Source organism: Hyperoodon ampullatus, assembly GCF_949752795.1.
Source record: "Hyperoodon ampullatus genome assembly, chromosome: 12".
In the NCBI taxonomy this organism is placed as follows: Eukaryota; Metazoa; Chordata; class Mammalia; order Artiodactyla; family Ziphiidae; genus Hyperoodon; species Hyperoodon ampullatus.
In genome coordinates, this window is record NC_136925.1 from 47,574,467 (window position 1) to 47,589,218 (window position 14,752).

At 40.9% G+C, this 14,752-nt stretch overlaps 1 protein-coding gene across 1 annotated transcript in view; it reads left to right on the forward strand.

Moving 5' to 3' along the window:
• The window catches only part of SLC35F1 (solute carrier family 35 member F1), a gene marked incomplete at both ends in the record, with an annotated part of 405,350 nt that extends 390,981 nt beyond the window's left edge, over positions 1 to 14,369 (forward strand). Inside the window, one exon of the mRNA XM_079716472.1 lies at positions 14,145 to 14,369. Coding sequence (XP_079572598.1) covers positions 14,145 to 14,369 — 225 coding nt within the window. The remainder of the gene's footprint in view (positions 1 to 14,144) is intronic.
• Positions 14,370 to 14,752: the final 383 nt, after the last annotated feature.

Here is a 14,752-nt window from a genome sequence, read left to right on the forward strand (position 1 = left end):
GGTACAAAGAAAAAAAATGAACAGTGTTGAATGTCTGTCACATTTTTTATAGCACTTCATGGATTTCAAGTATTATACAATTCTGGGGAAAAGTAATAATGATGTAAGATTTTACAATGGAATAACCAAATATTCTGGGCCTACTGCCAATACTTCTCAGTGATATTCTGGAATTAAAAAGTGAGTGTCGAGGGCTATTTAAGAAGGTGGCAGCTACTTATCACATTCTGTGGATGAAGAGAGTCACCGGCCTTACCAGTAAACAAAGGATGTTGCAGCCATCAGGCCATCAGCCAGTTCAGCCAAGACTGTGCACCCTGAGGGGATTCAGGATGGAGAAAAACAGGATGCTGACCCTAGATTGTTAAGGTGCATATCAAAGGAATGATTTCCATGAGTCCAGATTCTTGCATCTTCCCATACTAGAAAAGCACTAAATTCATTAACTTGAGATGTTTGTTTTTTCTTTAATTAGCAGAAATCTTTTGATGTTTAACTACCTAGTTTGTTTTTGCAAAACTCCTGTATATCCTGGTTCCTCCCTTACCTCTTAGGAATACTCCCTTTTATAGCTGTCTGAGAACTTGTCTCCTGGGCTTAAGTCCTCAGGAAGTTCTCCAAATAAAACATAATTCTTAACTTTTAGGTAGTGCATTTTTTTTCAGTCTACAGGACCAGACTTCTTATTTAGAAAAAAAAATTATTAGCCATTGAAACCATAATATGATTTCTTCCTTGACAGCTGCCACATCAAGATAGTCTTTACAATAAATTACTCACCCATTTATTTCATTTTTCTGTCTCTCTTGCCACCAGCAGGTGCATGTGAGAGAAGGAAATGAGGAATTCCAGTATGGTTGCAGGAGACTTCATTTTTCATTTTGTCAAGGGGTTTCCCCCTCCTGCAGCCGGGATAATATTTCTTGATGATTGTGCATTTCTATGAATTGAGAAAGAACAGCTTCCAAATTCATCAACAATCCATTAAAGTTGTTCCAAGATCTGTTGAGTTAAATAAAGTTGAGCCCCACCCATCCCTGTACAATAAGAGATATGGATTGCCCTAGAAGCCTGAATATAGGGAATGGAAGAAACAAAAAGAGTTAGGCTGAAATGCAGTTAACCAAGCATTCAGGAGATGGGAAGAGAATTGGGTGGAACCTCTGGGTGCTGTGTCAGCTGTCACTACAAGACAAGCCCTAAGTTCTCTATTAGACCTGCCCACACCTCCCATCTCCTCAGTTCCAAGTCGTTCATCACGGCGCTTCATGCTTCTCTGAGGGACTGGTTTTCTGAAAATGAAATGAGATGATACACATGAAAATACTTTGGAGGAAGTAGACCACAGCTTTGTTTGCTATCTAAGGTTATCAATCTTAATTTAGAATTGTTATGAAATGTACCTTCCAAAATATGGTTCTCATCTTAGAACACTTCTCAGGTTGCGAGAAAGGAGACCAATTGGCAGGAATTATACCTACGACACCACGCAGTGAATGCTAGTGCTATAGAAGGTGTTAAGAGTAAATCCTCTCCGTTAAAAAGATGATATGTAACAATAGGACAATAAACGCACCATGAGAAATGCTTAGAAGAGAATCACATACTCTCAGAACAGTCAGCTTCAGTAACTGAGATTCTTAATTTCTCTCTTCTTCACTCCCCACGTTTACTCCATCAGCAAATTCTATCCATCCTCCAACAAAATAGATCCCCTTCTGTTTCTACTGCCATCATCTTGGTTCAGAATACAACCATCTCTCACTTAGACCATTTCAATAGTCTCTTGGTCTTTCTGCTTCCACTTATTCCTCTTGTCAATCAAACAATGTTGCCTGCCCTATCCGAAAACAAAGGATGTTGCATCACATCGCAGTCATCACATTACAGCCACGGGACTCAGGATAGAAACAGGATGTACCTAGAAGTCAGCCACTGCAGCCACCCCCCACGGTGCACTCTGAGGAGACCCAGGGTGAGAAAGTACAGGACACTGGCCCCAGATAGCTGAGGTGCACATCAAAGGAATGATTTCAGTGAGCCCAGACTCTTGCATCTTTCCATACACAGAAAAGTGCTAAATTCCTTAACTTGAGATGTCTGTTTTCTGTAATTAATAGTAATCTTTTGATGTTCCAACTACCTTGTCTTTGTTGCAAAAACTCCTATATATCCTGGCTCTTCTCTTAGCTCTTCAGAGCAGTCCCTCAGAGCTGTCTGAGAGGCTGCATCCTGGGTTTAAGTGCTCAGTTTTGTCCGCCAAAGAAACATAATTCTCAACTTTTAGGTGGTGCATTGGTTTTTTTTTAGTTGACAGTCTCTACAGTTAATCACCCACCAGCAGCCAGGGTGATCCTTTTAAAACACCAATCAGATTATGTTCTCTTCTTCTGAATACCCTTTACTAACTTCTTTCTCACTGCATTTTGAGCAAAATTTAGATGCCCTGCTGACTTCTAAGGGCCTGACAACTTTCCTGAATGCCTATGTCCTATGGCTCTATTGACTGAAAAATATGCACCACCTAAAAGTTGAGAGTTATATTTTATTCGACATTCTTAGGACTTCAAGCCTGGGAGACAGCATCTCAGATAAACGCTGAGAAAACTGTTCCAAAGCGGAAGGGGGGAAACCAGGAGATATAGGAGTTTTTGCAACAACACCAGTCTTTCCCAAAGTCATATTACAGATTAAGTTCTTCAAGTTAGTTTTAGTCTGTCTCCCACGATAGACTGGAAACTGGGAACAGAGTTATATCCATTTTATTTGTCACCGTATCCCCAGCACATGATACATAATAGGAACTCGGTAAGCATTTTTTGAAGGGATGGATATGATATTTAGGGTGATATTTAGGGTCTCAGATCATGGTTAAGCTCAGTTATTAAATGAATAATTACTGAGCTATTAGTTGCTGAGTCTATTACTAATAGTTACTGAGTCTATTAGTTTCATAGGGCAGCTGTAACAGATTACCACAAACTTTGGTGGCTTGAAACAAACAGACATTTATTCTCTCACAGTTCTGGGGTCAGAAGTTCGAAATCAGTTTCACTGGGCCAAGACTAAGGTTCAGCAGAGCCATGTTCCAACTGGAGGCTCTAGGCTCTAGAGAATCTGTTCTTTCTTCCAGCTTTTGTTGCTGCCAGCACTCCTTGGCCTGTGGCTCTATCACTCGTCTTTAAGGCCAGCATCTGCAAATCCCTCTTCTCTGTCTTCACATCCTCTTCTTCTCTGCGAGTCTGAAATCTTCCTCTGCTCCCTCTTGTAAGATACATGTGACTGCATTTCGGGCCCACCTGAATAACCCAGATGTATTAGTCTGCTCTGGCCACTGTAACAAAATACCATAAGCTGGGTGGCTTGGACAACAGAAATTTGTCACACATTTGAAGGCTGGAAGTCCCAGATCAGAGTCCAGCAGGGTTCAGTTTCTGGTGAGGGCTCTCTTCCTGGCTTGCAGACAACTGCCTTCTCACATCTTCGCATGGCCTTTCCTCCGTGTGTACACGTGAGGGGGAGCGCAGGGCGGTGGGAGAGAGAGCTCTCTGATCTCTTCTCATAAGGACACTAATCCACCTTTATGACCTCCTTTAACTTTAATTACCTTAATGGAGGCCCCATCTCTAAATACAGATACATTGGGGGTCATGGCTTCAATATACAAATTTGTTGGGGAGGGGTACACAATTCAGTCCATAGCACCCAGGATAATCTGTCATCTCAAACTCCTTAATCACATCTACAAAGACCCTTTTTCCAAATAGGGTAACCAACATTCACAGGTTCCAGGGATTAGGATGTGAATGTACTTTGGGGTCCACTTTAAAGCTTAGCACAATGAGGAAGCAAAATTAATTGCTAAACTTACATATACTTAGGGCTGCTCAAACGTGATTTATGTCAATGGGGAGCAATTGCTCAAAATTAATAAACAAGGTAAAGCAGAATAGGAATTTATGAGGACTTATATAATTATCATTGTAAGAAAACTCAAGATAAATATGTCCAGACACTGAGCCTATAAGCCAGGGGGTTATTATTTGCATTGCCAAAAAAGCCTTCCTCTCCAGATGGATTGATTGTCTCTTCTTTTAAGTTGCCAATTCTATAAATGCATTTTCAGTTCAACTTGATTTATGCTGAAGTTTTCAGAGAGGGCTATTGAGGAAGGTTTTTTATATCTATCTTTGCTTTAGCATTTACTTCTTGTGATATAAAGATAACAATATAGCTGACATTTATTGAACATTTACTATGTGCCAAGAACTGCACCAAAAGTTTTATACATGCATTTCATTTAATGCTCACAACAGTCCCATATGGCAGGTACTATTATTATCCTTTGTTAACTGATGCATGACCAGAGGTATAGAGAAGTAAGGAACTTGTCCAAGACCATAGCAAGGAGGTGGCAAACAGGTATGCAAACCCCAGCATTCTGACTCTAGGGCTTGTACTGTGAACCACCACTTGATATTGCCTGGAAAATATCATTAAACACTCCATTTCTAAAACTTGCCATGGAGAGAAATTGTTATGAAAGTTTATGTCAGCATCTAGCCCTTTAGTATAACAGATTTTTGTGTTGTTAATAGGGTTATCCAGAGAAATAGAACCAATAGGGTGTGTGTGTGTGTGTGTGTGTATCTATCTTTATCTCTATCTCTACATAGTCCTATCTATCCATCTTCCAATCTAGAGCTAGAGAGATAGAGAGATGGATTTATTTTAAGGAAGTGTCACATGTGATTGTAGAGGCTGGCAAGCTTGAAATCTGGAGGGCAGCCTGGCAGGCTGGAGTCCCAGGGAAGAATTGGTGTTGCAGCTTGAGTCCAAAGGCAGAATTTCTTCTTCCTCGGGGACCTCAGTCTTTTTCTCTTAAGACCATCAACTGATTGAATGAAGCCCATCCACATTATGGAGAGTAATCTGCTTTACTCAGAGTCCACTGAGTTAAATGTTAATTTCATCTAAAAAATATCTTCACAGCAACCTCCAGACTGATGTTTGACCAAATATCTAGGCACAGTGACTTAGCCAAGCTGACACATAAAATTAACTGTCACAGGTCTACCTCTTCTCAACCCGGCACCCATATACACATCTCCTTAAATCATACTTAATCTCAAAATAAAGACAATAACAAGATGGTACTTTTGCCCAACATGATACAACTAGCCTGCACACAACTGAAAACACACTAACCTTTTCCCTAGAAAAGGATGCAAACATCTCGGGGGATGTTCACTCTTCTCCTTGATGCCCTGTAACTTAAATACTATGGTGTAAAATCAATACATCTTATCTGATAAGGGGATAAGAGAAGGGAGAAAACAAAGATATTTTATACACACACACTGACAACCATATTAATAATAAAATAAGGAGTAAATACTCGTGACAATTACAGTCCTCATTTCTGTAACTGGTCATGCTGCTGTAGCTGGTACTTATAACTACCTTCTTCCAGTACCCGTCCTCTACTCCACTTGTCGTCAGCGAGTACCTCGGCCAACCATGTAGTTCTTTACCTGGTGGGGTGACCCAGCCTTCATTCCTAAAGAGTCCGAGCCATTAGTAGTCCTGCCTGGATTGGGTTGTTGAAGATTTCCACTGACTTCAATCACAGGCCATGGTAATACAAAGAGATGCCTAGGAGATCTGTAATCCAGACGTACTCTTACCTCCATCATGAAGTAGCAGCCCAATTTCCCCTTGGTAACCGAGGCCAACCACCCCAGCACAGTGACAAGAACTCCCTTCTTTGTTCATTGAGAAGCATGAGGAGCCCAAAGTGGCTGGGTGCCGATCTTAACTTTCAGTTCAGTGTAATCATTGTGTGTCTCCTGGTGAAAATGTTCCTCCCTTTGGAACTAAGACTTTTATTTATTATTTATTTTATTTTATTTTTTTGCGGTACGCGGGCCTCTCACTGTTGTGGCCTCTCCCGTTGCGGAGCACAGGCTCCGGACGCGCAGGCTCAGCGGCCATGGCTCACGGGCCCAGCCGCTCCGCAGCATGTGGGATCTTCCCAGACCGGGGCATGAAACCGTGTCCCCTGCATCGGCAGGCGGACTCTCAACCACTGCGCCACCAGGGAAGCCCGGAACTAAGACTTTTAGATCAGCAGAGCATAAGGTTGCAGTGACAGGAAGCAAAATTTTACCAGTGGATCACTAGGAAAAAGTGAATGGTGCCACTCCCATTTCCATCTCTTGATTCCACTGTAATGGAACAGATGTTCTTTGAGGTGTATTGAGCTGCAATACTATCACTTCCATAAATTAAGATCTTTCACCTGCTTTAAAATTCAGTCCCTTGCAAAATCACTCCAGCCCAGTGTATACCCCTGTGTTGTGTAGAGAGAAAATAGATCTCATGTGATGCAAGAGTCCAAACATGAGAGTGAAGGCCACTGCTCGGTGTACCTCACACTCAAATGTTATCCTTTCTTGACTAGTGATAATAAGAACCAGTCATGGGAAGGAGACATATGTGAGCCATCGAATGGCCTTTGTTGTAAGTGAGCCTGTAATTAAACATTCCCACAGACAAGCCCCCTTTTATTCCACTTCCGGCTTGGCTATGAAGGTCTTCTGCTGGACTTCAGAGAATAGAAATCTGCATGAACGAGGATTTCTAACAATTCATCAAACCAAGTGAAAATGTCTGTTTGTCATATAAAAGATAGTGGCAGGAATCCATTTTTAGCTCCTTGTTGCTGTACTCGTGTGTGAAATTACCCACAGGGGAAGATATTTGCCTGTAAAAGAACCCTTATTGGCCTTAGATGTGATTGGCTGCACATAATATACTGCCAAATGAATTGGTTTTGCAAACCAAACAGAAGCCCTCATAAACTGAACTCAGATTGCAAGGGGGACGTAGCCTTGCCCCGAGTGACAGAGTCAGGCCACGGAGAGGCAAGGGCCCTGGTTGCTGCTTCTCTCCTTAACAATATGATATTTGGAGGATAAGTTGTTTCCCAAGTTTTTAAATCTTAGTGATATCTTGGTTTTCTGATATGGATAGAGAGACCATTTGGCATTTTGACTAAGGTACTCATTGATTTATTTTCTGTCTCAATTAGATTAGCATGAATTTGGGATTATTTCCTCTCTCCTAATTGGAGAAAGAATGTGGAAGGAGGCGTGGAGGTCAGTATTCTTAGTCCCTAAAAACAACCAATTTCAGTGTCTGTTGATAGATTGTGTGCCATGCCCACATTTGGTATTTTCCATGCTATGACTTAGAAAAAAGAAATATTGCGATATTTAGCCAGAGAAATTTAGCCCCTTTTTATTTCCTTAAAAACAAAAAAGAATGAAGAAAAAAGAGAAGGAAGAGAAATAAGAGGAGACAAGACTAGGAGACAAAGCAATAATGAGGCAGGTCCAAAGAATTTGAAAAAGCTTGGGCCTCTGAGGGGAACTTACTTCCAGTTCAGTAAACTCAGAAGCAGAACTTTTGCATTTTTAATACCCTTAATAATAATAAAAATGATCTTGTTAGGTTAGTGCAGAGCCAGAATTAGGAGGTCAAGTACCAACTTGTTTATGTTGGTGTTTCTGTGGAGCCAGATCTGTCTAGTTTCCTTGCCCTGAATAGCAATTGACTCAGATTCAGCAGCAGTAGATCAGGACCAGGCAGAGCCTTTTGTCACAGGATCCCACCCAGGTCACAACTTACAGCCTGCCCAGCAATGACCAGCTTCCTCTGGTCTTCTTCTCCCCACCATTCCACTCCCAGGTTCAAGGTGTGGTCCACAGCCCTCTTATACTCACACGGCTGCTGAGAGACGTGTTTTCATTGGTGAGCTGTCCTCTCCCTCCCGGCCCAGGACACTCAGCAGATTGGCTGTGATCCACAGGGTCCATCTTTCAACCCACATATCAAGTGGGGACCCAAGAGACCTTGGGCTCCCCTTTTAGTTACAAAATCCAATTTTACCTACCCATATTTGGACTTAAAAACTCCACAATGGCAGCATTATCTTTAATTATGATTCATTCTTTTTTTTGAAGAATTAATGGATTGATTCTTTTTTTTAATTAATTTATTTATTTTTGGCTGTGTTGGGTCTTCATCGTTGCGCATGGGCTTTCTCTAGTTGTGGTGAGCGGGGGATACTCTTCATTGCAGTGCTAGGGCTTCTCATTGCTGTGGCTTCTCTCGTTGCGGAGCATGGGCTCTAGGCATGTGGACTTCAGTAGTTGTGGCTCCTGGGCTCAGTAGTTGTGGCATGCGGGCTCTAGAGCTCAGGCTCAGTAGTTGTGGCACCCGGGCTTAGCTGCTCCGCGGCATGTGGGATCTTCCTGGACCAGGGCTTGAACCCATGTCCCCTGCATTGGCAGGTGGATTCTTAACCACTTCGCCACCAGGAATGTCCCATGATTCATTCTTTTAATTGGTATTTTGCTTAACTTTGTCACTGATGTGTCTTTAAATTATCCTGGTACCTAAGATCTCCAAACTGTGTAATCTGATTCTGTTTGAAACAGAATTGGGCTTATTTATTCCTTTTAGTCTAGAAATCTTGGTTAGATGTGCCAGTTGATTTGGCTTTATATGTGCATTTTATATCATGGAGTGTGGTAGTATAGGGGAGAAGACACTTTGTTTTACACTGCAGAGTATTCAGGACAGTTTCCCAAATTTAATTAAAAGTCTAATTTTTCCCAGGCATAACTTGCTGCTGAAATTGCCAGGCCAATCTCTCTACATGGAAATTCTTCCCAGGAGCTCTTGAACCTCACCTTTACCAGCCTGTGCATGTAACCTTGGGAATGACCAGTCACTGCTTTCATGGTTCTACTTACCCATGATTGCATTGACTTCTGAAGCAACTGCTAAATTTGTAGATTCCCAGACTCTACCTTAGATGTTTTCTGCTAAAGAGTTTAAAATGTGGAAAGGTTTGATTACATCTGTGTCTGTTTAAAAGAATAAACTTGAATAAGAACTAGAAAGGAAATCATTATTGTGGCCACATGTCCTTTGTATATGTGAAATACTTCCACGTCAAAAGCCATGTCTAAGGCAAATTAGAAATATCCTTGAATTCATTTCTGAGAAGCTTCCTTATGCAGTTGAGAGACCAGTTTCAACTCCTTTGCTCACCTGCTATACATGAGAAGCCTTCAGGGGTGGTGTTCTTTCAGGCTACTCAGCTTCTCTCAGGAAAAGTTCAGAAGGCGGATCCTATCAGCTCAGCAGTAGTGGCTCATAGATGTGTGTGTGTGTGTGTGTGTGTGCGCGCGCACTAAAAGAGAGAGACAAAGAGAGAAAAATACCTGCTGGGTAAATTTAGAAAAGAATTATATGGGGGAAGGGGGCTCTCCAAGTTTTTCAGTCCTGTTTCCTCCTAGCTATTGAGAAATTTTCTTTGCCTGTATCTTTCTTCTTTCTAATTTGACCTTATTTTCTCCCTTCTTCAAATTGTATTTTCTCTGAGCTTCCTCAGCTCTCCAAGTTAGACCTAAATTGGATTTAAATCTAAATCTCCCCTTCTTCTCAGATAACTTCAGGAGCTTTACCCAAGTCTCATTCCCCTGAGCCCCACTTTCCTAGGAAACCCACCAACTGCTCTTTTCCATGTCTTTCTTCCACCTCTCACAAGCGACATAGTTTCTGATTCCAACGAACCTTTGTTTTTTTTTTTGGTGACAGAACTGCCATACATCTCTCTTTAAGAACTAAGAGAATCTTTTAACTTTTCATTACTTATTACATCAAAATTAGTTCTGGTCACTAATAGGCCCAAGTGGAGTCACTGAGCAAAAACAACCAGTCTAACATCAGGAACCTTGTAAAAGCCATGTTACACAGAGGCATACACCATAAAAGCCCTCTTTTAACATGCACTCTCTGGGAAAGAAGGAAAAACCAGGCCCTCCATGTAGAGGCAGTTGGTACACACGTTCAGTGAAAATAGAGCTTTAACCCACAGTCACTTCATGCCCTACCTCACGCCTCTCTGTGGTTGCCCACGTTCTCCTCTGCTTACCCCTACCATCTTTTAGTCAACCCAAGAAAGAATACCTCCCTTAAAAACTGCCCTCTTCCTCACATAGTATAGTTGATATATTTATAAATATACTTTAAAATGGCTTTCAAACCATGTGGTTTTCTACTTGTATAGATTTAGGCCTATTAAAGTCATTCGTTTATTAAAACTCAAATTAGATGTTTAATACCAAAACTAAAATGAAAATTTGGTCTGTCCCTAACTGATGTGCTGAATGTCCCATTAGCTAACTAGTAATTATATTGAGATGCCAGCTGGCTAAGAGCTAGGTTTCATCCCTAGTTGGAGGTTAAAGAGCTTGGTGCAGATTTATCATCAGTCTTCCAAGCCACTCCATTCTGAATAATGGCTCGTGTCCCAGTCAGATCACTTTAAGCAACACACAGACATTCTCCTTATGTACAGCAACTGCTTTCTGATCCTTGCTAGCAGTGAGACCCGTCAAGATGGAAAAAGGCTAGAGAAAAGTCAGTAGTGTGTGCAGTGTGGTAGTGAGAAAGGGTGTATCCTTTTTCAGCTTCTCAAAATTACAAGTCAGATAAAATGCAGGCAAAAGTGCAGCACCGAACACACAGCATCTTCTGATGGGCTACAGTTGACTGTGGTGAGGACCACGGAGTACACTTCAGACAGCGGCTTGTATTCTTAAAGGGAGGCAGCAAACCTCTACCTGAAACTCGCCATATCTGTCACTGGGAGATGGCTTTCCAAGAACTAGGCATGAGTATTTCTTTGCAGTAAACAAACTAAGCAGCCTAGAATATACAGAATTTTTGTTTGATTGATTGTTTTTTTTAAACAATTGCCCTATCAGGATAAGTGCAACCTCCAGAACTGAGGGTCATCCAATTAGTTACCCCTGTTAAATTTTCTTTTTTCTTGTCAATCTATAAAGAGGAGAAAAATGAAACTTTTTCTTACTTTTTAAAATACAAAGCCTTTCTGTAATTATTTTTAACATTCGGTATTTCTCCAGATTAATCTAATGCTTGTGTTACTGCTCCCATTTTGGGTTTGTGTGTTAAATGAAAACTTTCTCTACTGACTATTAATAAAACCCCTTGGGTGACTTCCAAGATGCCTCTGTCATATAAAATTCCATTCTGTCTGTACTTTGAACAATTTTAGAGTGAATTCTGTATGATTAAATGGAAATGCATTGTAAGTAAGGTATGTGTTGTCATTCTAAAGCTGTGTCCCAGGAAGACACTTTGTAGTGGTTTTATCACTCAACTTGATAGTTCCATGCCCCAAAAATGATTGATTCAGGTATTATTTTCTACATTGGCAAAGGCATTAGCTTTACAAAAAATGGCTAATGTCATATTGATCAAGTCAGAATATAGGAGCCAAAATTAGAAATTGAGAAGAATTCAAATCCTTCTCATACCCTGTATCAGATCCTTTCCTGTCTCCACATTATTTCAGTTGCCAAATCCTGTCCACCCCAAGTTTATGAAACTTCCTCTGCCAGTCCTCTGGTCAGCAGCCTACAATCTTCTACCCAGACTCTTGCCTTCTGCATTACTCCTCCCAGTTCACTGTCTTATCACTCTCCTCTAACTGATCACAGGTTTGAAGATGACTTTTGGAGTCAATGATTAAGGATCAGTGCTATGACTTCCCTTTCAAGGAGTCTTTGTTTAGCATTTTATGTATGAGAGATGACGTTGGATTGAGTTGAAAGCTAAAACATTTGAAATACACTATGGATACAGGCTGACTTTGTTATGGTTTCTTTCTTTAGTACAAAACTTTAAATTCATTAATTCATTCAAAATGTAAACAAAGAGCAAATAACACTTAGTAGATGCCTACACTATGCCAGGCTCTGCACTTGACACTGGTCAAGAACGACACAGTCCTGTAGTCAAAGGACTATAGGAGAAAGGCAATTTCATCAATGATTATATAAGAGTATTGTAACAGTCTTATATGTAAGGTCATTGATGATAAGATAGTGCTGTAATAATAATAACAATGGAGCCAATGTAGGTTGAACACTCACTGCAAGGTAGGCAGTAGGATGAGTGCTTCACATGCTTTACCTAATTTTATCTTTATAACAACTCTATAGAGTAGGTACAATTATTATCCCCACTCTACTGATAAGGAAACTTGGACCTTGAAAAAAGTTGTCCACAATGACAGCCAGAGAGGAGTGGGGCTAGATTTGAATCCTGTTTGTGGTTATAATGCAGTTCTAATCTCAGAGCCCCATTCTTAATCTCTCGGTCTTCATCTGCTGCAACAGGGGCGGCCTCACACCCAAGACCTGAAAAGCTCTCACTGGAAACTGGAGGTGCATGAGGGGATTTTTGAAAATGACAGTCATTAACAAAATATTTAAATGTTGCTCATGTTAGGAACAAACTCATTTCATTTGCCAAAGTTTCACGTAAAGGATGAAGCTCTTGAATGTAGAACTTCAGGAAGCAAATTTGGGGGTAAATAAGTTTTCTGAGATCATATACAGCAGTCCTGAGTTAGTGGTCTTCTTTTGCTACCATTTTGTTTTTACAAACAAATTCATAAAGAAAAAAATTATTCTCACTGGGAAAAACTGAATTAATCAAGCTAATTAAGTGAACCTGTTACAAGCTGAGTCTAGTATACAAATCCATCTGAGAAAGTATTATCATATGAGTGTGAAGGATAAAGGACTTATAGGACAGGGTGAGGAGTGCTGTAGAAAATCAGAAAGTGATCTTTAGTCTTAACTACCTTGCTGCTGCTAGAGAGAGAGAGAGAGACAGAGAGGTAAAAAACAAAACAAAACATCATAGCAGGAATTTTTAACCACAGGAATATTTTTTCTAAGTGCCATTTTCAAAACCACCTTTCCTATTATTGAGCATTATAGCCACCTTTTAACTCTTTCTTATAACATTGCAACTTAACTTTATAGACTCTGTTTCCTTTTCCTGTTTTCCTTTCTTCCAGCTTCCAATTAATTTTTGTCTTTTTTTTTTTTTTTACCAGTTTTTAGTTTACAGTATGAGCATAAAAAATAAAATAGGAAAATCAAATTGATCCTTTTTTCCCAATGGATGCAAGATGTAGTCAAGATGGGACAACAGCTGTCAGCTACAATGGGAGTTGGTAGGCCATAAGTGCATTGCATTGTTTTAATCTATCTGTACCTCTGTTTCTTCACTGAGACTATTAAGTCCTTGATGGTAAGGACCATATGTTTTCATTTCTCTTTCCCCAGCACATAGTTCAAAATTTGATACAGAGAAGACATAGAAGAAAACTATTTGTTGAATGAAGGAGTGAATGAATGAATGAAACAAGAGAAATGGCAACACTCATGCTGTTACCTCCCTCTCCCCCACTAACTACTCAAGTAATTCCAGAATAACTACTCAAGAAGGCCCAGAAGGTGTAGTTTTTTTCAAAAACATATGTAAATTCTCAGGGAAGTTGTATACACCAATATTTTCTTTTTTTTCACCACAAAGCTCTGAGTTGTCGAGCAGTAGTTTAGGAACAGAACACTATATATCCATCTCTATTTGGTTTTGTTTTTAGATTAATGGAGCAAGAATGAAATGTTATACTACTTCTTTCTATCCACGGATAATCTAATCTTGCAAAGACAGTTACCAAAGTCAATAACAATTCCTACTCAGAAGACAAATAGTGTCTGAATTGGATTAAGGTGAAACAAAAGTGCCTGATGCAGCCGTGTCAGTGAGGGACTCAGTGTTTATGGCTTCATTACAACCTTAAGTGGACTATCTCTATTTCTTCCGTGTTTAATGAAGTCACAAACAACCAACTCTTTGTTGAGTGATATTGGAGAGTATTTGCTTTTAACTTGTATTTTAATTCGTGATTAACTAACTCCCTCTCACATCAGGTACTCAGATGGGTGCTTTAGGGACAATTAGCTGAGTGTTCCTCTGTGTTAGCCACAGAGTCAAGAAAAAAGATAAGGAGAATCAGTAAGACCAAGACAACAAGGTAGAAGAGAACATTCACCTTCCATCAAGATCCTCGGCCGACTCATCGAGCTGCCTGCCACGGTTCTGCTCCCGTCTCTGTGCCTCATTCGGGGGTAAGTGCTTCTGCTCTGGCTGCTAAGTGACTTGGCTGTTGTGTCGTTTAGTTTTCAGGACTGTATCTCCTGTCTTTCTTCACCATCCTCCTCGGCCTGGTGCTGTACTCCTCCACCTCCACATACATAGCCCAGGACCCCCGCGTTTACAAGCAGTTCCGCAATCCTTCGGGACCCGTCCTGGACTTACCAGCCACAGCTCAGGTGGAGCCTTCAGTCACCTACACCAGCCTGGGCCAGGAGACTGAAGACGAGCCCCACGTTCGTGTGGCCTAGGACGACACCCTCCCAGCCCACTGAGGACACCTCCGCGGCCGTGTGTCCGCCCGTCATCTCTGTTTTGTACATAGAGAAAGGTATTTATTAGGTGCGGTTTACACAGGTGGACTGCAAGGTAGCGAATCTGAAAGCCTGTAAAAGGCATAAGCTAAACATCCCTGGAGACACAGGCTGTGATCCACCTGACCTGGGGAGATGCCTAGCTAGTGTGTATCCGGGTCACAAACCCCCTGCATTAATTACTGTGAAAATGTTTGAATCAAAAGCAAGTATTCATGTTTGTATTATTACGGTTACTGTTACTACACCGACTTCCAGGAGGAGGTTTTGTACTCCTGATGGGAACTCTCACCAGACCCACTCACATGTAGTTAACATCA